This window comes from Accipiter gentilis, chromosome 24, assembly GCF_929443795.1.
Source record: "Accipiter gentilis chromosome 24, bAccGen1.1, whole genome shotgun sequence".
In the NCBI taxonomy this organism is placed as follows: domain Eukaryota; kingdom Metazoa; phylum Chordata; class Aves; order Accipitriformes; family Accipitridae; genus Astur; species Astur gentilis.
Window position 1 is genome coordinate 299006 of NC_064903.1, and position 22952 is coordinate 321957.

At 58.8% G+C, this 22952-nt stretch overlaps 4 protein-coding genes across 4 annotated transcripts in view; 2 read left to right on the top strand and 2 right to left on the bottom strand.

Moving 5' to 3' along the window:
• Nucleotides 1–10843, top strand: part of DGKK (diacylglycerol kinase kappa) — a 43867-nt gene extending 33024 nt beyond the window's left edge. Inside the window, exon 27 of the mRNA XM_049828160.1 lies at nucleotides 10731–10843. Coding sequence (XP_049684117.1) covers nucleotides 10731–10843 — 113 coding nt within the window. The remainder of the gene's footprint in view (nucleotides 1–10730) is intronic.
• Nucleotides 59–10724, bottom strand: LOC126050364 (protein eva-1 homolog C-like). Its single transcript, XM_049828176.1, has 8 exons — nucleotides 9743–10724; nucleotides 8418–9028; nucleotides 5205–5404; nucleotides 2200–2323; nucleotides 1847–1999; nucleotides 1538–1681; nucleotides 1307–1378; nucleotides 59–932 (listed from the first exon to the last, which is right to left on the bottom strand). The coding sequence occupies exons 2-8, from the start codon at nucleotides 8917–8919 to the stop codon at nucleotides 640–642; spliced, it is 1488 nt and encodes a 495-aa protein (XP_049684133.1). The 5' UTR covers nucleotides 8920–9028; nucleotides 9743–10724; the 3' UTR covers nucleotides 59–639.
• A 10-nt stretch (nucleotides 10844–10853) lies between the features above and the next one.
• On the top strand, nucleotides 10854–20227 carry CLIC2 (chloride intracellular channel 2). The gene is made up of 6 exons (XM_049828177.1): nucleotides 10854–10987; nucleotides 15909–16018; nucleotides 16456–16581; nucleotides 17666–17772; nucleotides 18200–18381; nucleotides 18548–20227. The coding sequence occupies exons 1-6, from the start codon at nucleotides 10931–10933 to the stop codon at nucleotides 18707–18709; spliced, it is 744 nt and encodes a 247-aa protein (XP_049684134.1). The 5' UTR covers nucleotides 10854–10930; the 3' UTR covers nucleotides 18710–20227.
• Nucleotides 10994–22952, bottom strand: part of LOC126050362 (uncharacterized) — a 30058-nt gene continuing 18099 nt past the window's right edge. Inside the window, exons 11-16 of the mRNA XM_049828174.1 lie at nucleotides 21903–22163; nucleotides 21579–21619; nucleotides 21214–21319; nucleotides 20743–20899; nucleotides 14343–14424; nucleotides 10994–12101 (exon numbers count right to left, since the gene is read on the bottom strand). The gene's annotated coding sequence lies outside the window, so the exon portion shown is untranslated. The remainder of the gene's footprint in view (nucleotides 12102–14342; nucleotides 14425–20742; nucleotides 20900–21213; nucleotides 21320–21578; nucleotides 21620–21902; nucleotides 22164–22952) is intronic.

Genomic DNA, 22952 nt, shown 5'->3' on the forward strand with positions numbered 1-22952 from the left:
CAGCTCCGAGCTGCTCCCCAGCTCCGGGTCTTTGAGAGCCTCCCCCACCTCCTGGAGGAAGGTCGTTTTGGGGCTGATGATGCACAGCAGAACCATGAGGCCTCCCGAGACCCCACAAAGAAAGTAGAGGCCAACTTTCTCTGGGACACCTGCGGGCGAGGAGCAAAGAGACACCAGGGTACAAACCGCCTCTGCAGCCTGCAGGGTAGCAGTGCCTGGAGCCCCCCCTCTGCCAGGCATATGGGAGGAAGGAGAGGGTAGCAGGGATGCCCTCAGCACCTAGGACAGACCCTGCCCCAGTGTTTGTGGGACTGTGACGCAGAGCCTCATCAGCACCCACCAGTATCCTGAAATGCCCCTCTGCCCATAGGAAATCCCCAATGGAATGTGGGGTAGGGAGCACAGGGGGAGGAATCATCTCGCCAGGGATTTAAACGAGTAATTTCCTCTAGCAAGGGAGATTTTTGCCCGCGGAGAGGTGCTCTCCATTAGTGCCTCTGCAGACAGGGCAGGAAGGAAGGAGACCCAGTGGGTAATGCAGCCAGTTGGAGAAGAAAGATCTGTGAGCAGGACTGCAGCAGCACCACAACTGCTGATGCTGTGGGACCTCAGGGCTTTTTCAACCTCCAAGCTCCCACCCTATGTGGCCCCCCTCAAACCCAGCATGGGCACTTGGTGCCCTCCTCCTTTGTGGGCCTGCTGACTGTTCCGGAGAGGTCTGGGGTCTGGCTGCCTCTGAGCCGAGCCCCGGCCTGAGCAGGGGCCATCACGGGACCTGAGCCACCCTCCCAAGCCCGTCCCACTCCCTGGGGTGCTGCGTGAGAGCTGGGGAGGGCACGTACCCCAAAGGTGGGCAAAAGCTGCCAGAGAGCTAGTAAAAATCATCCGGTCTTCCCGGAGCCTGGAGAACCTGGGCCCTTTGTACCAGCCACCTGCAGCGAACAAGGGGACGTGGGCTGAGACACAAGGTGCTCCCCATTGCTCTGCTGCTCAACTGCCTGCCCCTGCCTGCCTCCTTCCCCACAACACACTCCTTCCTTCCTGCACAAGCGCTTCTCTGCCTGTGGGGATGCTCCCCTGCAGGTCCTCCTCTCCCCTGCTCCCAGCAGACCACAACTCCAGCCCCTCAGTCACGGGCACTGACCAATGGGTGGCTTCAGCCACAGGATAGTGATGCTGGGATGGAGCTGCAGGGCTCATGCCAGCAGTGGGTTCCATGGACGCAGACAGGCCATGGAAGGGGTGGTTCACCCAGGCACGGACATGATGCCGCACCGCTTTTGGCGCAGCCTCCCCACCACGTTACCGTGCATGTAGTCCGAGAGCAGGAAGGGGTCTGAGGTGTCAGGGCCCACCTCCTCCAGCAGCTGCTTGGGTACTGCAAGGAGAGTACACACCGAGCATCACCACCCTGCTCATCCTTAGCAGCCCCTGCCTCCCCAGGAAGCCCTGCACCCCTGACTGCATAGCACGGGGTGGGCATAGCAGAGGCTCAGCCAGTGGCACCCGTGCCCCCAGCCCCGTGGGTGGCTCTCACCGCAGGTATAGGAGACTCGCAGCTGTTTCTTTGTGCCAGGGAGGCATGGGTCCCCGAAGGTGGCCCGGTCAGCAGCCACAGTGCAGTTCCCCTTGCGGTGGCACTTCTTGGAGACCCTTCGCAGGGCATCTGGAGCCAAGCACTCTGCAAAGACATGGGGCATGGACCCATGGACAGACCTGCCTGCCCTGCTCACTGGGCACCAGCCAGCTGGGGCCAAGGGGCGCAGGTACAGTCTGATGTAGTACTTGTGCCATGCTCTCTGCATGGCTTCTGGCCCCATTTCTGGCTTGAACCTTTCTGATGTACCTATATGGGGTCCCCCAGTGTTCAGGGCATCACACTCTGGTTTGCCCCGCAGGAATCGTCCATAATTTGCAGAATAAATGGCCAGGATGGATTTTGGTCGGCACTGCAGTCTCAGCTTGTCATTCTCGCACACTGTCTTGACCCGATGGTTCCCTGGGGAGTGACACCGCAGAGTGTCCCAACGCATCCCGAATCACCTGCAGCCCCCTCCTCCCTTAGCCCAGCTGAGCCTCTGAGAGCTGCCAAAGGCTGTGAGATACAGGAGCAGCTCGGCTCCCCTCTCTGCCCCCTTCTGAGCAGCCGAGGTCAGGGAAGAGCCCACGCAGTGTTGCCCAGACCCCGCTCCACCTCACCTGGCCGGCACTTGTAGGAAGCAATGAGGTACTTGTGTGTCCCGGGGCATGGGTCCGGCCCAAAGACTTGGCTGTGCACCAAGAACTGGCACCACTGCTGGTCCTGGCACTCAGCCAGCAGCTTCTGGAGAGCAAAGCGGGACAGATGTGAAGATGGGTGAGGAGTCCTGGGGCTGTTCTCATCTCCTTTACCTTGGTGCCATCACCAGGCTCAGGGAAAGGGCCTCTCACCCTGCAGAAGTGTCCTATGGCTGCTTATGCCCCCTGCCCCACCACCGCAGTCACCCTGCTTCACGTGTCAGTTCCTGAATCAGTTCCTGCCCTGCACCCACAGAGAGCTGTGTGCCAGCACACGTCTGCCAGTACCTGTGCCGGCACGCGTGCCAGCACCGCACCACACCACGCGTGTGCAACACCTGTGCAGGCGTGCGCAGCGACGCGGCTCCGTGCACTCACGCCCACGCCAGCAGGGCTCCCTGCAATGCACACGCGCGGCCACGAGATGGGGACGAGGGCTCACACCACCGGGCTGCTCGGGCAGCGTCCCCGCTGGGGACCGGGCTGGTCTCTGCCGCTGCCCGCTCTCCCTGCCAGCCCACGGCGGCCCGGAGCGACGCTGCCGAACCCCCGGGCGGCCGAGCCGGGCCCGCGGCTCCGGCTGAGATGTCCCGGGCGGCCCGGGCTTGGGCTGGCCGTGGGGCTGCTGCTCCCAGCATCCCCCTGGGACGCTGGGCATGCTGCAAGCCCCAGCAGCAGCAAGCCCACAGCCTGAGCAGAGGCTGCTGCCGGCGGGGGAGGGGGGGCACAGCTTGTTCCCGACCCTCGCTGCCGCCCTTCTGGGAAATCGCCCTGCGACTCCGGCCCTGGGATCCCAGCTCCTGAGAGGGTGGAGCCCCTTTTCATCTCTCCTTCCCCTCCGCTGTCCCTGTCCCCTCCAGCCCAGCACAGGACTGAGCCTCCTCCTGGTCTTCACTGGCTGCCAGAAGTGAAATTTGAGGAGGAAATGCAATTAATCTCTTTGCTCGGGTTTTGCCTAAACAGAGCTGAACATCAGCAGCAGCCTTGCTCTCTGCTCCCCAGATGTCCCTTCTCCAACAGCAGCCTCCAGGCAGCGGGAAACCCAGCCCGTGCGATCATGGTCCCCCGGGTGGAGTGCCTTCCTCTTGCTGCAAACCTGAGCTGCACAGATCCTGCTCACAGACTTGCCCTTTGGTCTCCAAACGTCTGTGCTGGGCTGTATCCTCCATCCTGCGCTTGACACACAAGCTCTGGGGACCCTGACCTGTGTTTGCAGGGTGGTCTGCCGGCCAGCTTGGTGCCATGGCAGCACAGTCTGGCTCGGCGCTTGCAGAGCTCCTGGGACATGTGGGATGCCGGAAGGGGATCTGCGGCTGGAGCAGGACTGAGCAGCAAAGCCTCACGAGCTCCCAGAGCAGGGAACTGGCCACTCAGCTCTTGTTCCTCTTCTCCAGCTCCATGTTCCCCTTCCCCACAGGCAGCTGCACGCAGCTGGGTTTGCTGTGGTTTTGCCCCTGCCCTAGCAAGGAGCTGGAACAGGAATAGAAGAGTAGCATGTAAAACCCTGTCTCCATTGAGAGACCCTCCTGCCAGGCCCCCACCATGCGTCCCAGCTGCCCTGGGTTTGTCGGAGCCCTGTGACCAGGAGGTAGAAGTGGGTATGGTTTGGGCCTGCTATGTCCAGCACTGCACGGCACGTGGTCCATCTCACCCACTCTCCTGCAGCAGCTGGTGGGTGCGGCATCTCCCCAGCCATGGGTAGAGCTGAGTAGCTGCACCAGGGCTTTGCAGCTGGGGCCAAGGAGCATTGCCCAGCTGAGCAGGGCCCCAGAAAAGGCAGCAACCAGGCTCCTGTGAGTACAAGGCCAGCTCCAGCCCCAGGTGCTCCTGCAGGAGGAGGAGGTCATGGGTGAGCGCAGCCCCTGGAAGACCAGGCTCCAGCGTTCAGCAAGGTTGAAGTTGCTGAGAACTGGAGGAATTTGGCAGGCAAAGGACATGTGCTTGAGGCTTTGCAGAATGAGCATCATTGCTCTTCTTGCTTCCTCTAAGGTGACTGCTATGATGCCTGGACTAGGCTGCTGCCAGCTGCAACAGCCGATCTGGTCCAAGGCATCCCAAGGCCACAGATGCTGAGGCCAGCCGTGCCAGCGTGGAGAGCCAGAAATCAGGGTAAAACTGCAGGATGCCAGGGGATGACATCCCTCCCAGCTCCTCTCTACCCCATTCCTCAAGCTGCTCATGATGTCTCATTTGTGGGGCCAGTGGAGGGCTGATGTCCTCACCAGGCAGAGGGTTTTCCCCCAAACACAAAGAGGAACTGAGCACAGCCGCAGCACAGAGCAGGCTGTGGGGCTTTTGGAGCAGCCTGGCAAGCACTTCCTCCAGCCAGGCATCAGCTTTGGAGAGGTCTCTTCCCTTCCACCAGCCCCTGCCTTCCTCCCATCTCCCTGTGCTGGCTACTGTGATCAACAGACCCTCCTTTGGGCCTGCTTCCTTAATCCGCTGCTTAGGAGCTGCAAGCACGGATGGGTGCTTCTTCTGGCTGGGTAAGAGCCACGCTCTGTGCTAACCCCAGGGGGATGCACCCGTAGAGCTGAATGCAGCATTCCTCGTGGGCCCCTGTCCCGCTCCCCCAGCCTGGCACCCTGGCTGTTGCATCCAGCTGCTGGAGCTTTCTCCGCAGAGCTTGCTGTGTCCTGCAGGATCACTCCACAAGCCAGCTCAGGACGCAGCAGTGCCTCCTGCCAGGCTTCTCTGGCAGGGCTGCCCCACCCTGGGACCCACCGCAGAAGGTCTCGTCCACCCTTATCTCCCAAAAATACTCTGGGAAAAGGACCCCAAGAGTGAATCCCCATGCCGATAGCAGCAGCCTCCCTCTGGGCACAGGGAGGCTGCGCTGCCTGCAGCCACCCAGGCCAAGCAGCCAGCCCAGCGACCTGGGGAAGGAGGGATGTGCAGCCTGGTCCCTTGGGACCCCCTGTCCTTACCAGGTGGGCAGTGGCGGACGTGCACTCGGTGCTCTCCTGGGAGGCATTGCCAGGGCTGGGACAGAGGTTGGGACTGGGTACACGACGTCCATAGAAGGCGCCGAGGATGCTGATGGTGGTCTTGCGAGGGCAGACGATGAGGAGCTGCTCCCCGTCACAGGTGTGGGCAGTGTGGTTCCTCAGCACCTTGCGCAGGTACCCTGGAAGGGGAGAGCATGGACGGTGTTGGCTAGAAGAGACAACGGGGCCTTGGCAGTGGCAGCACTTCAGCTCCTGACAGCTGGTGGCAGTGAGGACGTCCTGGGCTGGGGCACTTATGGGGCAAAGAGGACCAGAGTGGGGCTGCGGCAGAGAAGGTGGGCTTGCAGCGAATCTTATATCCGGCATTGCAGCCAGGAGGCTGGAAAGCAGCATGGAGTAGCCAAGCTGGTTAGCAAAGGGAAGTGAAAGCTGGAGGCAGGATGACAGGGCAGAAAAAATATGTACGGAAGAATCCCATGAGGAGTAGTAAAGGGTTCAGAGAAAATCAGGCATGTTATGGAGACATGGGGAGGAGAGAGAGTAAGGATGAGCCAGAGATGATCACTGGAATCAGGGAGAAGAGGATGCTTTCTGTCACATGATACTGAGCCATGAGCTGGAGGAGAGAAGGGTCCAGCAGCTGCTGCGAGCTCCTGCAGTTAGCTGGGTTGGTATGGACGGGTGTGAGCCACAAAGTCATCACTGAGCCCAGCTGACGGCGGGTGTCTCTGCTTTTCCAACAGGCACTGACTTGTCTCTCCCTGAATTCCCAGCATGGGGCATTTCTGTCTTTTAATCCTGCCTAGTTTGTGTCCCAAACTACTTACGCTGTTGTTTTCCCTACAAGGAACAGTAAGGTGGGGCTGTCCTGCCCAGCCTTTAAGGGGGTTTAACAGGCAGCTATCAGCTCTGGCTGGTATCAGCTATGCTGGGTGAGCGAGGAAGCTGTTTTAATAAAAGCTTTGCAAGCTGCCAGGGGTGCTCTGAGCAGGCACCAGTTGCTGGAGGAGGCTGAGGAAACCAGAAAAGCTGGCAAAAAATGATGCATAGGGCCCCAGACAGAGCAGTTTGCATCAGGCTTTCAAATAAAACAAAAGCAAGGGGGAAGCATCATTTTGAGGCTGGGAGGTGGGGACAGGGCAACCCACTACCTGCCAGGCGGGACCCTGGGCTGCTGGGTGGGTCGCAGACCCCATGCCCAGCTGTGGTGTCCTTGGAGGGACTCACACTCCAGCCCCAGCCCACTGCTGGGGTCCAGGGCAGGACACGCACCCTGTCCCCCAGTCCGCAGCCTGTCAAACTCCCCCAAACCAATACAAGAAGGTGAGAATGCTGGCTCCCAGCCCTGTGCTTCTGCCCCTGTCCCTCTGCAAACTGTTGCCAGGCTCAGCTGCACAAAGGGCCCCTTTCACCTTCCCTCCTGCCACTAGCCCTTTGGCGTCCATGGCCAGCATCCTTCCCCAGGAGATGTCAGCAGACACGGCTGGGAGCTGCTCCCGCTCGGAGTTAATCTTTCCCTTGGACACAGGCAGCTGCTGGCATTTCTCCTTGCAAGGATGAGTGAGTGGGAGGGCCAAAGCCTTGTGCAAGTGAGACCTTGCTCACTCCTCTGCATGCTGGAGGAGAGAGGAAAGGAGAGGCATAGGAGGGTGGATGGGAGCAGGCAAGCTGTTTTAGCCAGATTGGAGATGCAAAGATGCTCCTTGCAGGGCACAGAGCTGGATCAGCCCCTTGGGGTGCGGTGCCAACAAAGCGGGGGGGGGGGGGGGCAGGACAAAGCCCATCTTGCCCCTCTCTCCTCTGGTTGCCCCATATCACTGGATTCTGGGGACCGTGAGGAGCATAGGACCCTCCCCGGGCTACAGGGCCCCATCTCCTTCCTCTGCATCCCCTGCAGCAGCTCCATGCTTGTGGCACCAGCCAGGCTCTTGTGCAGGCTCCAGAGCTGCCTGGCGCTTGACTTCTGCCTAGCACCACCTCCAAACCTGCCTGCCCATCCCCGAGAAGGCTGGCGGTGGGGCTGCCCAAAACCCCTGCTGCCAGGCCAGCCCTGGACACAAAGGCCTGAGCCAAATCCTGGGGATGGTGGGAGATGAGGGGGAGGAATAGGGGGAGAAATGGGTTTCCCCAAATCCAGCCTGCCTTGCAGCCGGCACCCTCCTCTGCTGCCGTGCTGGCTGGTGGTACTGGCAGTTTGTATTTTAAAACTGAGGCTCAAACAGTGCCACAGGGACAGAAGTTTCTCTATCACACCATTTTGGGGCAGTAAGCAATTGTGAAAATGGGGGGGTGGGGGGGTGGCGGTGTGTGGTGGGTGAAACCATGGCAAGGAGGCTACAGGCAGATTTTGTGAGTGATTCCGGTTGCCTGCCGGTGCTGCTGACTCAGTCCCTGATCGTGTGGTTGTGCAGTTAGCTCTGCCCAGATGAAATCACATCCTCTCTGCCACATCCCGCCCTGCTGTGCTCGGTGGCATTGTGCTGCGCTCTCGCGCTGCCCGGGCCCGGCAGAGCAGAGTGGAAGGTGTGCATGGCTGTTTCTAGAAGATTCCTCAGAGGAATGGCAGCCCCCAGGCACCCAGCCTGCCTGCACACGTCCTGACTGTCCCAAGCACTGGGGCACAAGGGATCCCAAATTTCTGCCTCAGCTACATCTATAAGGCTTACTGGCGTGGCTCCCGGTGAGAGGATCTGGCCCTTGCTGTACCTTGTGGCAGTGCACCCTGCAGCCCCCCCTACTCATGGGTGGCTCTGGCTGGGGTCTGAGTAAAGCTTCAGCCCTTCTCTTGCCTCACCTTCTCAGAGCAGCAAAGGCTTGCAGGGGAGCCCTGGGTGCTCCAGAAGCCTTCAGCTCCACACACCACTCAGCACCAGGGCATGAGCATCACGGCCATGGGGGGATCTCAGGGAAGCTTGGGGACTGTCTTAAGATTTGGGGTTTTGCATTTCTGCCTCCAAACTGTCCAAGGTAGTTCAGCAGCAGTGGGGGGAGCAGCTCCCTCATGGGGTGTTTGCAGATCCCAGCCCTGCTATGGGGATTAAAAACCCCAGGGTTTTCGGCAAACTCCCTCTGGCCTGCACTGGTTTGTGCCTTACTTGTCCCTACCCCACCAACCCAGTTGTCACTTCACCCTCCCGTCACACCAGCGCAGTCCCCAGCATCCCTCATCGCCCTGCTTGCACCCTGACTCACCGGAGAGCTCCGGGCTGGCCTCCAGCCTCACAGCCAGGCAGAGGAGGACCAGGGCTGCTGCTGGCCCCACTGGCCCGGCCATAGCACGACCACTGCTGGCTCTGCTGCGTCCCACCAGGCAGCCTCCGCCGGTCTGGTCCTCGGTGGCAGCTGGCGCCGGGGCTGGCAGTGCGCGGGGACAATGGCTCGCTTCTCTGCGCTGCCAAAGCACTGGGGCTGGGCGGGTGCCTGTGTACCCGCTCTTTGTCTGCTGCCCAGGGCAAGGGGCTGCTCTGGACAGCTGGGACACTCTCAGCACAGGGACACCTCCCACGGGGAGGGAGGGACATGTTTTCAAAGGCGATCCATGGCGGGCGAGCAGGTGCCGTGCCTTGGCATCGCTGTCGCTGGTGGAGAAACCGGCAGCCCCTTCACTCCCACCTCCATTCCCCCCAAACAGAGAGATGGGGCTTGGCGAGGTTTCCAACGTGCCCCCTGCTTTCTCACGGACATGGTGAGGCATAAATCCGGATACACATGTGCTGTAATCTTCATCTCGGCAAATGTCCGGCCATTCACCATTTGAGGAGGAACGGAAGGGCTGCCTGCGCTGCCTCCCAAGGCAGCTGTTCCTGGAAAAAAGGCAAACGCCCTCCCTGCATCAAACACCGCGGGCAGGGACCTCTTTGCTGCCGCCCTTCTGCCCCCACAGCCTCCGCAGGGCCAGATATCGGGCACTGCGACATCTTGCGAGGAGGGGACCGTGCCATCCCCATGCCCTCTGCCCCGCAGGAGTTAAATCCGTGCCTGCTGCTTCAGCTGGCAGCTCAGAGGGAAAGGCAACAGGCAGGAGCTGCTCACTCTGTCCCCAGGCTGAGGTCAGCACAGAAGGCAGCAGCCGGCAGTGCCAGGAACCGGCGCAGCACCCTGCAGGCTCAGCATCACTCAGGCAGGGGTGGCAATGGGGGGGCTGGGTGGGAGGGAAACAAGGTGGGCACCGAGCTCGTGGTGAGGGTGCTGCCGAGGCCTCGCTTGGCACTCGTGATGCCATTAATTCATCCCTTTTGCTTATGAGAACATCAGGCAGAGGTTCTTGTCCCATCAGGTGGAGTTTCAAGCTGTCTAAAAGCCTTGATGGGACAGAAAGAAAAAAAAATGCCTCCCCAGCCCCTCCCATGCAGCTGCCAGTGTAAGCACCGCTCTGGGCTGTGCAGCAGCACCCAGGAGAAACATCTGCCGTGGGAAGACTGCTCCGGGAGCCTGCAAAATCATTTCTCAGCCTAATTGTCTTGGGGTGGATGCTTTCTTACCAGGGTTTGATTATTTTTAGGAAAGTCTGAGCTTACCCAAGCTGGGGGCGGGGCTGAGTCAAGCAATCAGGATCCCCATTTTGTGCAAAGCTCGGTATCAGCTATGGGGTCCCAAGGTGCGAGATGGGACTTGCCCAAGCGAGGAGTTAAGCCCGTGGGTGCTGGGAAGCTGTCTCCACTGGGACGGCAGCCAGGACGATCTGATGGTGAACATTTCCCTCCCATCCTGGGGAGGAAAGCAAGCTGGTCATCCTTCCGGCGAAACAGCCCAAATTCCAGGAATGGGGCCCTGCTGGAGGTCAGCCCTGGAGACATGCCTTCCCATCACCCCGCCACGCGCTGCCCTGGCTGGGCTGCTGCCAGTGGCACTCTGGGGTTCCCTGCTGCACCCCGACACGCTCCACCTGCTTTGCTTTCCCTTATTGGCTGTTTTGCAATCCTTCCTGCCCAAGATCTGCACCCTGGCAGTGCTCGGCCCGCTGCAAAGAGCCGGTGGCAGGTGGCCAGGCTGCCCCATTCAGCTTCCCTGCAGCCTTGCCCTGCTCAGCCCCGGCTCCTTGCAGACAGGGCTGCTCAGATGAGCCCACCTGAGGGGACCCCCAGCGGTGGTGGGCAGGGAGAGGAGCTGTACCCTCCCTCCTGGCAGCTGTCCGTCGTAATGCAGCAGCAGGAGGGGGGAAGGCGGTGGGAAGGTCCGCTCGGTTCACCCCAAAAAGGTAAACAAATGGCAAGCTGTGGGGCACCGGTGTCTGGCCGCAAGGGCGGGAGGATGGTGAAGGGGCAAGACCAGACCGGAGCAGCCGGAGCAGCGGCAGGCAAGATGCTTCCTTTGCAAACCCCCCGCTCCCAGCTGGGAGGTGACAGCAGCAGTGCCGGGGCTGCCTGGGCTGCCAGCCCGCTGCTTGGAGGCACTGGAGCAGTGCCTGGGCGGGCGCGATAGACTGGAAGGGGACTCGTGAACATGTCCAGATAGACCCGTGCTGAGTCACGGCTAGGAGGCCCTGCAGCTCTCCCCTCCCCGCAGGCAGGTCCCGGTGCACACCCCATCGCACACCCCGTTGCTCCTCCCCGCCTCAAAAGGAAGGAAAGGGCGAGCCCCGGCCCTCCGCGGGGCCTGAGCGCAGCCGAGGTGCTTGAGCTGCCAACCCTCCAAAAGCCGGAGCAAAGGACGGACCAACTCACCACAGCAGTGAGCGGCCAGCAGTCCCTCCCCACGCCGCCGAGATGGAGAGTCAGCAGCACAACGCCACCAAGGAGCCTGAGATCGAGCTGTTCGTGAAGGTGGGTCTCGGGAGGGACGGTTGCGCTTTGGTGGTTCGCCACAGGCTCATCCTCCCCAGGCTCCAGCTGGGCGTAGACGGTGGAAATTCGTGGGTGTCGTCATGTTTCGGGAGGCTGCAGATGGGTACCAAGTTTGAGATCTCTCGCCATGAAGGCTGGCTGAGCGGGTGCCCACAGGAGAGGACCAGGCACGTGGTGGTGCGGGGACTGGTGGGGTGTCACGCCCAACATCCTAGAAGATGCCCTGGTCTTGTGGTAGTTGCGTACCCCGGGGGAATGGCGCTGCTGGCAGCTGGTGTGAGGAAGGAGCGGGCACACATGCATCTCTCAAAACCCAGATAAGACAAGCCCCAGCCTGGGAACAGCAAGCGAGAGGGCTGAGAGCAGTCACTTCAGCTTCTTCTGCGAGCCAGGGTTGCGAAACAGTACTGAGGGCTTGGGGAGTCAGCGCAAGTGCCCATGTGTGGGTGGGATGGGGCGGCTTCACAGAGCAGCCCAGGGGGATTATTAGCTGGAAATGTTATTTTTTTTTCTTTCCCTGTTAAGCAATTTTCCGAACACTTCCCCTGGAACATTTTAACACTCAAGTTCAAAATATTTGCAGCGCACATGCAGGGTATAGAGAGGGAGGAGCCGAAGCTGGCAGCTGGTAACTGCGTGTGCCAGCAGCGATGCCAGCGATGCCAGCGGGGCTGTCAAGTGACAGTGGGCAGGGGGAGCGATGCCTCCCTGTGCCACCACATTGAGGTTTTAAGGGCAGTTTCCCTGCAGCCACTCAGCTCCATGGGCTTTGCTCCTCTCTTCCTAGGGCAGCTCAGTGCCTGAAAAGACCATGGTGCCTGGCTGGAGGCACCAGCTTCCCTGGTGTAGGCACCTGGCAGTGCTGGGCACCATGCGATGCCTTGCTTGAGTTGTAGTTGAAAGTATGTACGTGTTGGAAAGGATTACCTGAGCCTTGGTGGGCAGGATCTCCCCTGTCCCCTTGACAAAACTGTCGCCATGCGGTGCTTGCCAGGCACTGAGCTCAGCTGAGCCAAATCCAGACAAGTGTATTTTCTTGGCGAAAGTAATTTGGGTCTTGAATTCCCTTAGCACCACTTTTTCCCCGGGATGGCTGGGGAGAAGAGGAAAACGATACCTGAGGTGACTGCAATGGCAGCAGCATGTTCAAGGGGGTTTTCAGAGGGAAGGGAAACAGAAAGCAAAGCAGCAGCGTTGTCAGGACTTCCCCTATGCCTTAATTTAGCACAAAAAAACCCTTCTGGCTTGTCTGTTAACAGACAAATTGATGCTGTGCCTCCTTGTCTTACCATTCAGGACCGAGTTTTACTAAAGTCACAGCAGCTCCTGGCTGCAGACAAGTCACCCTCCCCTGCCATTAGCACCTCGCACCTCTCCTGGGCTGGGGTCCGCCCTGAGACACAGCTGCCAGTGTAACTCGTGATAGCTGTAAATCATGGGGAGCCGATGCTCCCGCAAGCGCCTACTGGCATGCTGTCCCTGCCCAGCTTTCACTTTGGCAAATGCCAAAGTTAACTTGGTGACGATGGGGAGGGTGCAAAGCAGCTCCTGCATCGTCTTCGGGTTGGGGTAGGCAGTCCCCAAAGGGCTGGCAATTTCTCACCCTGCCATGGTCCTGGTGAGAGCATCATCACGCTGGTTGGGGGGCTCTCCCTGCCTGGAAGGAGGCTCTGCCCCTCAGCCCCGTGAGGCATTTAGCTGCCCCAAGGCTGCTTCCTGGCTTTCAGGGTGGCTGTAGGAACCGTGGGCAGGTCCCGGTGGGTGTTGAGCACTTAGCAGTGCCCAAAATGCTCAGAGCTGCTCCCTCCTCCCGCCACGTTTCATGCTTTCACTGAGGGGGAAACCACAGCAACAGCTAAGTAACTTCAGGGTTTTAATGCCTCATGCAGCCTCGTGAGGCCTCAGAGCGTTGGCGCTAAAAACTTGCACCTCCCTGGAGATGCTGTGCTAGCCCATGCTGGGTTTATCCATCATCCAGAGGGGAAAAGAGTGAGGAAAGTCAGTCTAGGGGGGCTGCGGGGTCTGCACCCCTGCCCCGGTCCCTGCTGCAGCCTGGGGAGAGCAGGGGATGGGGGTTTCTCCAGAGAAGGAAGTGAAGAGCAATGACTTCCCCACTGTGCTGCTTGGCTTTTGCTGCGGAGGGAGGGCATGTGGCTACGAGTCTCCCCAAACCCCTTTCCCCTGAGCTCCCCTGGCTCCTGGAGGGGTCTCCCCACAGCCATGTGGGTGCCAGCAGGGCCATACCAAAGCCCGGTGTTCCCCCCTCGGCAGCACCCAAGTTCTGGTGGAGCTGCCCTGCACTTCCTCCAGATAAAGATTTGGCTCTGAGCATCCTAGGATGGGCCTGGCTTAGTTTTTTTCCCCTGCAGAGGCCATCCTGATTTTCCTTTTACTCCGGTCCAAAATTCTCCACCTCTCTATTTTTAAAAGACAAGGGGGAAAACCAGCCTGAGCTGCTCAGAGGCTGGAGCTACAAGACAAGCGCAGAGAACCCTGAAGCAGGCAAGCACAGCCTGAGCCCGGAGCAGTCCCAGTGAGGGACATCCCACACACCCAACTGTCCCCTCCAGCACCACCATTGTCCCTTGTGCAACTCCACCAGAGCCACTCGCTGCCTTGGCTCTGCATAACAGCTCCTGTGGGGCCAACAAGATAAATTGCAATTAAGCCTCCTTGCTCCCAGCCTTGTGCTGAGCGAGGAAAGCAAAGGGGAGTGCAGCCGGCTGGCTGCCCTCTCCTCTGCCACCAGCAAGGCCCATCTCAGGAGAGCAGGGAGGAAAGCATTGGTCCTTGTGCTGGGCAGCCACAAAAGCACCTCTGAGCTGTTGGTTCTGGAGATGTTCCAAAGGATGGCATTAGTTTTGGTTTGTAGGTGCCAGCAACAATGGAAACGGGAAGGGGAGAAGAGATGCCGTGCTCTCATGCCAGCGGGGTAGCCCTCGTGGCTGTTTTCTGACTCTCCCCTCCAGCTCCCTCACAGGACATCTGATACAGAATTTTATCCATTACCAAAGAAGCCTTATTTGTTATAAACTGACACGGGATGCTCCTGAGTGGCAGCTACCCAGGAGCATTTCTTATTAATAGCCAGCAAAAAGCCTTATGTGTGAATTCAGCTTCACTTCTGGGTATATCCCAGAGAATCAATACATTTCTCAGTTCCCATTTCTTTTCTCAGGAGCATCATTTCATGACAGCTGAGCATGGGAAATACAGGTTTAAAGTAATTTTCATTCCTCTGGAAGGACTAAAAAGTGTTGGCATAGTGGAAAACCAGACCATCACCTCCAGCTGACCACTCAAGAGTGTCAGGGTTTTGTTTTGATCAGTTTACCATCTCCCTTAGGGTGAGTTTGAGGCTGGTGTATCTCTCCTGGAGAAGTTGAGCACTCTGGAGTCTACACGTTTCTGGGCACCTGTAGATACAGACAGGTGACTTGTAGCACTTACCTCCAGCCCAGGAGAGCCAGGCACAGGTCTCTGCATCTTCTGTTAATGAAGCATTCTCAGTCATCCTGTCTTTGGGGCCACAGTGGGGTGTGAGCTCTGGAGCCACCTCCAGCTGCCCACTCTGGATATTATTGCTGCTACTTGACTTCTGCACCACCAGATCCTCCCAAATCTCGTCACCCTCCTGCTTAGTCTCTGGGTTTAAGTTCACCAGCTGATATCAAAGCTTAGCCATCCCACTGGGGCTCATGTGCTGACACAAGCTGCTCTGTGGGAGCAGCATCCCTCTGTGAAGGAGCTGGTGTGAGCTCTGCTGCTCCTTCCTGCTGTGGCAGGACTGCCAGATGTGCCAGAGAGCCATGGTTCACGTGCAGCTGAGGAACCAGTTAACTCTCTTAAAGAAGTCAAGTTTCCTGTGAGCCATTTTACCTCTCACACCATGGCGCACCTTCCCTCTCTGAGCAGCAGCTGTGCCATTTTTCATGCACTGGGGGAACCTACCCTGTTCCTCTTGACCAAACTCCTCATAAGGAGTTTCAGTCATTTTTGCAAAGGATATTTTCAGCTGCTACATAGCAAGGAAGTGGGCTTCAATCCACCTGCTGCTGCTTTCCCTTGGGACTGCTGAATGGGCATCATCTGGATGAGACTCTGATGAAGGAGCCCTGGTGGGACTCAGGCAGGTTGTCCAAGCTTCTTGCTTTTCTGTGTCCCTGCTGCTGTGTGATCCCATCCTGGTCACAGAGCAGCCCCTGAGTGCTGAGATGCTGCGGCTGTGTCCATGCAGAGGGGTTGAAAGGGACTGTCTGCATGTGACTGAAGCTTTAGGTGCTGACACGCAGCTCTGTTCCCCACTGATACTGGGTGGGATGCCAGTTCGAATCATCTACCTCTGCACAGCCCCACTACTCCCAGCCCCTTCTCCTCCCTGAGGCTGAAGAGGCTGCTTGGGTGGTTCTTGGCCACCATCAGCCCAGGGAAGTCATGCCTGGGTTCGTTAAATGCACACAAAACTGGAGGCAGACACTAACAGAACATGAAAACAAACCACTCTTTTCCTGGCAAACATGAGCAGATTTCCCTTCTCACCACCCTCTCCAACCTGGCGTCCTAGCCAAGTGGACCCTCCCTTCCTCCCCATCCATCAGCAGTCACCCGCCACCTCCTTCCCCTGCCTCCTTCTCCTTTTCCTCCTGGCTTTATCTCGCATTTCTGGGAAGGATCCAACCCCAGGCATCCTGAGGATGCTCCCTGATGCTTTCCAGTGGCAGCAGGGCCACAGCTCAGGCAGGGACTCCCTGCAGCATGGAATACTGGGATGTAGGGCCAAGCCCTCCGTGTGCCTTCCTCCTGAGACTGGCTCCGGTGTCTCACCACCTCCAGGCATCCCATCTGGGCTGGGTGAGCCCATTTGATGGGTTAAATCCTTGTTTTTCTGCTTTCCCGACAGGCTGGTCTGGATGGAGAAAACATTGGAAACTGCCCCTTCTGCCAGCGCCTCTTCATGGTGCTGTGGCTCAAAGGGGTCAAGTTCAATGTCACCACAGTGGACATGACCAGGTGAGACAGCACCACGGCCCAGCCCTGTGCCAGCAGTGGGGTGAGACCCCCTGGCTCAGCTCCCCCCATCAGCACTTTCCTCCCTCCCATCTGCACTGCAGCCAGTATGCCACCGTGAGAGGGACAGGGGTGACAGTCCCTGCCGCATACTGCCTGTCACACCATGGGGTGCAGGGGGTGGGCCAGCACAGAACTGCATGGCATGGGGACCCCCTGTCCTGCTGGATGTGGGTGCAAGTCCATAACACCACAGGGCAGACCGAGAGGCTGGGGGGCACTTCTCAGCCCCCCAAACCCAGCAGAGCATGCAAGTGGGGATGTTCCCACTCTTGCGCCCCCTCCCACACACCCACCTCAGCCTTGTCTGTTCACCCTGGGGAGGCTGGCGGGTGCAGACAAGCTGCAGGCTCTGAGACCGCTTATTTTCTCCGCTTCAGGAAACCTGAAGAGTTGAAAGATTTAGCGCCGGGCACCAACCCACCCTTCCTGCTGTTCAACAAGGAGCTGAAAACAGACTTCATTAAGATCGAGGAGTTCCTGGAGCAGACCCTGGGTCCACCCACGTAATTGCAAGCTCACTCCTTCCCCCTTTTGGGGCCCGGCGGGCACGCCACAGCATTGCGTAGTGCTCGGCAGATTGGGAAACCAAGGCAGGGTGCTAGGAGGTGCCGGAGAGCAGCTCGGGGAGGGGGCTGGCTCACCACCCAGCACCCTGAGCCATGTTCTGCAGGGCCAGGGGTTGTGATGCTGAGGGGCTGCGTTCCTGGGGGAAGGTGGTGAGTCGGGCTGCGAGGGGACTGGGACGGACTAGGAAAACAATGGGAGGAAATGCACCGGTCCCTTGGCACAGGCAGGGCTGGTGGGAAGCGGCAGAGCATGGGGAGGGTCCCTGCAGGCACGGGGACCCCCTGGGAGTTGGTGGTTTTGCAGCTGGCTGTGGCAATTGGTGTCGAGGCAGAGGGGGAACGTGAGACCCCCTTTGCCCGCTTATATTTGGTTCGCTCAGCTGAGTGAAAGCAAATGCCCGTGCTTGAATGCAGCAGCGCAGCTGGCCCAAAGGGCTGCCAGGGAGGGGGTGCCACCGCCGCCCCCCCTGACCCGAGCTCATGCAGGGCACTGCCCGCAGCCTGCCGAGCCAGCCCACCCCATGCCCTGCGTGGCTGCAGGCCCTCCCACTGCATGCAAAAGAGGAAGCTTGAAATGCACTCATCAACCGCCTCCTCGGATGTGTCTGCCCTTGCAGTGCACCCTGGGATGCACCAGCAAACAAGAGACTGTTCCTGAGGAAGTCATGGGAGCTTCTGGCTTCCCCAGACGCCTCCTGTGCCAACATGCATCCTCCAGGCTGGGCCAGAGCTGCCTGCAGGCAGAGATTTGCTCCGGGGCTCTGTGGCTGCCAGTGTCCCCAGACTGTGGCATTTCTGTCCTGTGATTTTCCCCTAGCAAACACCCAAGATAATACAGCTGCCAGGGTGGCAGCTGCAGTAATGTAAAGCATCACCTTTCTCCCACAACCAGCTGAATATCACCTGCATCCTCCAGTACCAGCCTTGGGCACTGTGGCCCAGGAGATAACATGGCTGAGGACCACGCAGCTCAGTCTCTGCCTCCATCCTTGCCTGCACTGACATGAGTGTCTCTTTAAAGGTACCCGCACCTGAGCCCCAAGTACAAGGAGTCCTTTGATGTGGGGAGTGACATCTTTGCCAAATTCTCAGCATACATCAAGAACCCGCGCAAGGAAGCAAATATCAGTAAGAATTGTGGGTGGGGGCTGCGGGGCTGTGATCTGCCATGGTGGGAGTGGGGAGAGATGCTTTTGTCTGTGGGCCAATCCTGCCACCAGGTTAGGGCTCCTGCTGCCTTCCCCACCAAAGTCTCCTTGGCAAGTGGAGGAGCAGGCAGCAAGGGCGAAGGCAGTCCTGTGCTCCACGGAGCTACGGCCCCTGGTGCAGGCGCTGGGGAGAGCAGATCCTGGATGGGAGCGGGGGTTGGTGCTACTGGGATCCCCTGGGAGCAGACTATGGCCAGGGTCCAGTGCTGTGCACTACCGGTGTCGCCCTGAGAGCTTTGTCCCCGTATGCAAAGCCTGGGAGAGGCTCAGCCACCCTAGCATAATGCTGGGCTGTGCTGGAAGCCCAGGCCACCAGGCTAACTGCACTTGTTTCCCTGCCCACCCAGATTTTGAGAAGGCCCTGCTGCGGGAGTTTCAGCGGCTGGATGTCTACCTAAACACTCCTCTCCCTGAGGAGATTGACCAGGACAGTGTGGAGGACATCACCATCTCCAAGAGGAAATTCCTGGACGGAGACCACCTGACATTGGCTGATTGCAACCTCCTGCCCAAACTGCATATCATCAAGGTAATGGCACCAGCTCCCAGGGCCAAGGTGGGGGCAGCCACTCCAAGAGGGGGTGACAGGGTGGGGTGATGCAAACAGGGGTCTGGGAGTCCTATATTTGTCCCCCCTTAAGCCAGACAGCGAATCTTCCCCAGGTCTGGGAAGTCTCAGTCTCCCTCTCCTCTAGATCGCAGCCAAAAAGTACCGTGACTTCGAGATCCCAGCGGACATGACAGGCGTCTGGCGCTACCTCAACAACGCCTACGCCTGCGATGAGTTCAGCCACACGTGTCCCGCAGATGAGGAGATAGAGCACACCTACGCCAGCGTCGCCAGGAAGATGACCTAACCCCACTGCAGAGCGCCGGCAGCACTGCCCCTGGCTAAGCCTCCACCTCTGCAGTCCTGACACAACCAAACCCCAGCTGAGGGATGGACTGGAGGGGGTTCACAGCATTGCTACCCACCGCCTTTCAGAAATAGCGCCTTGCTTCACAGCCCCCCGCCGCTCCCTACTCCTCTGCCGCTGGCTGGCTGCAGCCGCCGTGCACCGTCAGTGCTGACCGTGTGTACAGACCGGTCCCTGCGTGGCTGCAGTGGCAGCTGCACCCCTACTCCCTGAAAATGGGTCTCACAGCCTGTCACTACGTGTCATAGGAAAAGCCAAGTGATAGCCTTTTGCAGTGGCACTTTGGCAGAAGAGATGAGACCCCCCCAAACGGCTGGGCCAGCCCTCCCTCCCCTTCCGCTGCTGGAGCTGCTCTGCTCTGCCAGCCCTGTGCGGCCCCCGCCGTCCCGTACGCTTGGGAAGAGGCATCCTGGGATCCCAGTGCATCACCTGGCCTGGAGCTGTTTGAATTCACCCGGTTGCCCTTCTGCACAGCACCACCCAGCCTGCATTTGAGCAAGCTCTCTCATCCACCAAGGCATCCAGGCTCTGTCTGAAGGCACCGAAAGGCTCTGCCCCCAGTAGTTTATTGAAGTGACAAATTGTTCTCACTCCTAGAGAGTTGTAACCTGCATCTTAACTCTCCATTAGGACATGGGAGCAGGAAGATGCTGGGGCTGATGCCTGGCGCAAAAGTGCCAGGACCTGCTCTGGGAGGGAAGGAGGGGTGCAGGGACCCACAAAGGGCTGAGGATGGAGGGCAGAGGATCAGGACATCCCTCCCATGTGTGCCAGCACCCAGGGCCACAGGCTGGCTGCAAGGTCCCGCCTGGCTCCTGTGAGCTGAGAAACCTCGCCCTGCCTTGCAGAACACTGCAGGAGATGCAGCCATGTGCAATTCCAGCTCTACCACCCCCTCCCCGGTCCCCACCAACACTTCACATGCCTGACTGGGAGACGGAGGCATGGGGTAGGGCATCTGTCTGGTTTCCACATCCCCAGTACTGGACAGCCTAAGAGAGCAGGCAAAAGCTGCTTTGCAAAGCACTGTGTCTGTAGGAGATACGTGGGCAGGTTTAGTGCTTCCTAGCTCAGTGTTGTGCCTTCCTGTCCGGCGTTGCTGATGCAAGAGGAGTCAAAACTGCTCTGCACAGCCATGACATCCTATCCTCCCCCACCTGATACCTTCAGCTCCCTCAAGGGCTCCTGCCAGTGCCTGTGAATACAGCCAGCCCTCCCCAGCCAGCCCCATGGGCAAAAAAATACTGTACAGTGAGTGTGGTGGGTCCTGTGGGGACATGGCAACAGCAGACCCCCCCTCCAGCCCTCACTGCCACTTCGCTCTTTGCACTAAAAGGTATGTCCTTGCAAGCCTGCCTCTGATAGCACTGGGTTTGGGGACTGGTTTTTTTATTAATGGGTTTGGGTTTGTTTGGGTTTTTTAAACTAAGAACAGCAATAAACTATATTTTAATATGCCTTGCTTGTGTACTGCCAGTGCAGGGGCCAAGGTCACCGGGCACGGAGGGTGCCACAGAGGGTGGAGGGGGCTGCCCCAAGGTGGAAACCCTTCTGAGATTTAGCATAAGTGAAGCTGTATCTCCCAGTCTCTGCTGCCCTGGATCACTGGGATGCATGTGGCAGCTCCTGCCTTTCACACAGGAGAGATGTCCCCTCCCTGGCACACATGCACTGCAATCTGCCCCATGCCACGCACACAGTGGTGGGAGGGTGCAGGACCCTGCACAATGTGTGGATGGAATAACCACAGGATGCTGCTCCGCTGCGATGGGTTTATTCAGCTCCTGCTGGCAGCCAGCATGTCCCTGCCAGGCCACAGTGGCAGCTCTGCCTTGCTATGGGCCCTGGAGTTCCGCTGGTATGGGAGAAACACTGTCCTGCACCCCAGATCCTCAAGGATCCTCCCCCTAACCCATGACACCCCTCCTCTGCTGCAGACCGTCTCCTTTTTTTCCCCACAAGGGACCAGAGACCTTTCCAAGCTCTGTGCAAACCAGCCAGTGAAGTGTGGGGCCACACGTGGATGGGACCACTGGAAGGCACTCAGGGAGCGGGCTGGCTGGCAGGCAAGCAGCAGGCAGGGCTCCTGCTGTACCCCTCATTTGGTGACGCAGTATTTCCAGAAGCAAGCTGGGAGAAAAAGGAAAAGACACCCATGCAAGCGGCTGCAGCAGTGCTTGGCTACAGCCGGAAAGTTTAAAGGAAGGGACATGTCCATCTCTTCTCCCAGGCTCTCCTTCAGCTTTGAAGTCAGTTCTAGGAGCACAGCCTGGGAGCTGAATGCCTTAGTCCACACCATGGGCACCCTCTACCCCAAACCGTGGGTACCCTCCACCTCAAGTCATGAGCATCCTCCACCCGAAGCCCGGCCCCTGCTTGCCATGGCCTCTTTGCAGGTCAGTGGTGGGTCAGGTCCCAGGACTTGTTGAGAGCTGGGTACTCACCTCTCCTGATGGGTTGCTGAAAGGCGTGGTTTGTCTGCGTAAATCCCTGGCTCTGGAGCTCACCCACTCCCACCATCTTCTGGAGGACTGCATCAATGTCTTCCACCTGCCATGGCACATCAGCCCCATCACATGTGTGTGGTGCCCATCTGGCAAAACCAGCCCCAAAACCCCCTTCCTTTCACTGCTGGACCAGGGAGGAAAGCAGGGTGGGCACCCAGGCAGGACTGTCTCAGTCCCTATTTATTGAACAAAAGGGATGGGGTTTGCTGGGACCTCATGGGGAGCTGGCCCATGGGAGTCCCCTGCGCAGTGGCATCTCCCTGGGCTGTCCTCCCCTCGGCCAGAGAGGCACCCCCACTCACCAAGCGGTCGGGGACATCCTCCTGGAGAATGCTTTTATTTCCTGAAAAAACAAACAAAACCGAAGAAAAGCCATGAGCATGCAGGGGCTATGGGTCCAGCGTGGGGGCAGGAGCCAAGGGAAGATATGTGAGAAGGAGAGGGGACACAGCACCATTACCTGCTTCTCTCAATGCTCCCCTGGGGGCACCTAACCTGCATCACTCCTTCATCCTGGATGCAACCCTTCACCTCTTCAAGAGCATCCTAGTCCCTGCCTCCCTCCACGTGTGCCCCCACACCAGCCCCATCCTCGGGTCCAGCTCACCTTGAGTTCTGGGACTCACCCTTGATATGAGCTGCTTTCTGGTTGTGGCTTGCTCCTTCCCCTGGTGCAGACAGAGCCTGGTTCATGTTCCTGGATGGCTGGAGTCCTGCTGGAGGCTTGCTATCAGCCACAGAGCCAACTGCACCATCAGACAGGTTAAAATCCATTGGGATAAGGTCTGGGTTGAATGGAGAAACAGTGACAAGGCCAAAGCAGCTCATTCAGGGTGTGCTTGTTCCTCAGGCAGTGGGATGGAGAGTCTGAGCATGGTCTACAGATCCTGAGAATGACAGGCAGGTTGTTTGAGAGGGACTAGGGCTCGTCTCCTCATCTGGCCATCCGTGCCAGCCCAGGCTAGGAGTCAAAATGCTGGCCATGGCACTGCAGGTGTGGCCTCAGTAGTGTTGAGCAGAGGGGATGGTTCCCCTCCCTCCACTGGCAGTGACGCTCCTCCTAGTGCAGCCCAGGACAGCCCTGGCTTGTCCTGGTGCCTGAGCCAGGCTGCTGCACCGGTGGGAGCTGTGAAGGGTTAAGTCCAGACCCCCTTTATCCCAGGTAACACCTCAGGTAAGTGCAAACAGAAATCTTGCTTGGGGAAATCTGTCCCATTGCCTGTTTGCATTGCTCTGAGGAAAGGGATAGTCTAAGGTCACCACAAAAGCAAACATTAGGCACATGGCTACGACTAAGGCAATGAGTCCTTTGCTGTCTGACTGTGTTTAACTGGAAACCAGCTGGTGTGTCAGGGGCTTTCCAGCATCTCACCCTTCAACCCATCCCTCCTCCCGTGCCTGCCTGTGCACAGACCCCAGGAAGCTCCCACCGAGCTCTGGGAGCTGAGCAATCCCAAACACTTGGCCTTGTATTTCCTTTGCCTCAGACACACAGTCAAGCTACTAAAGGTCTGGAAGTCCCCATGAGTCAGCTAAATGACAAGAGGAGTCTCCGTGCCTGCTCATTTCCCAGAAGCACCAGGCAGCATGCCATGCTGGGGTCGCTTGCAGAGGCTACACAAGCGGATCACAGGGCTGGGTCATGCTCTCCTTCAGGGCTCAAGTTCTGCCCAAGT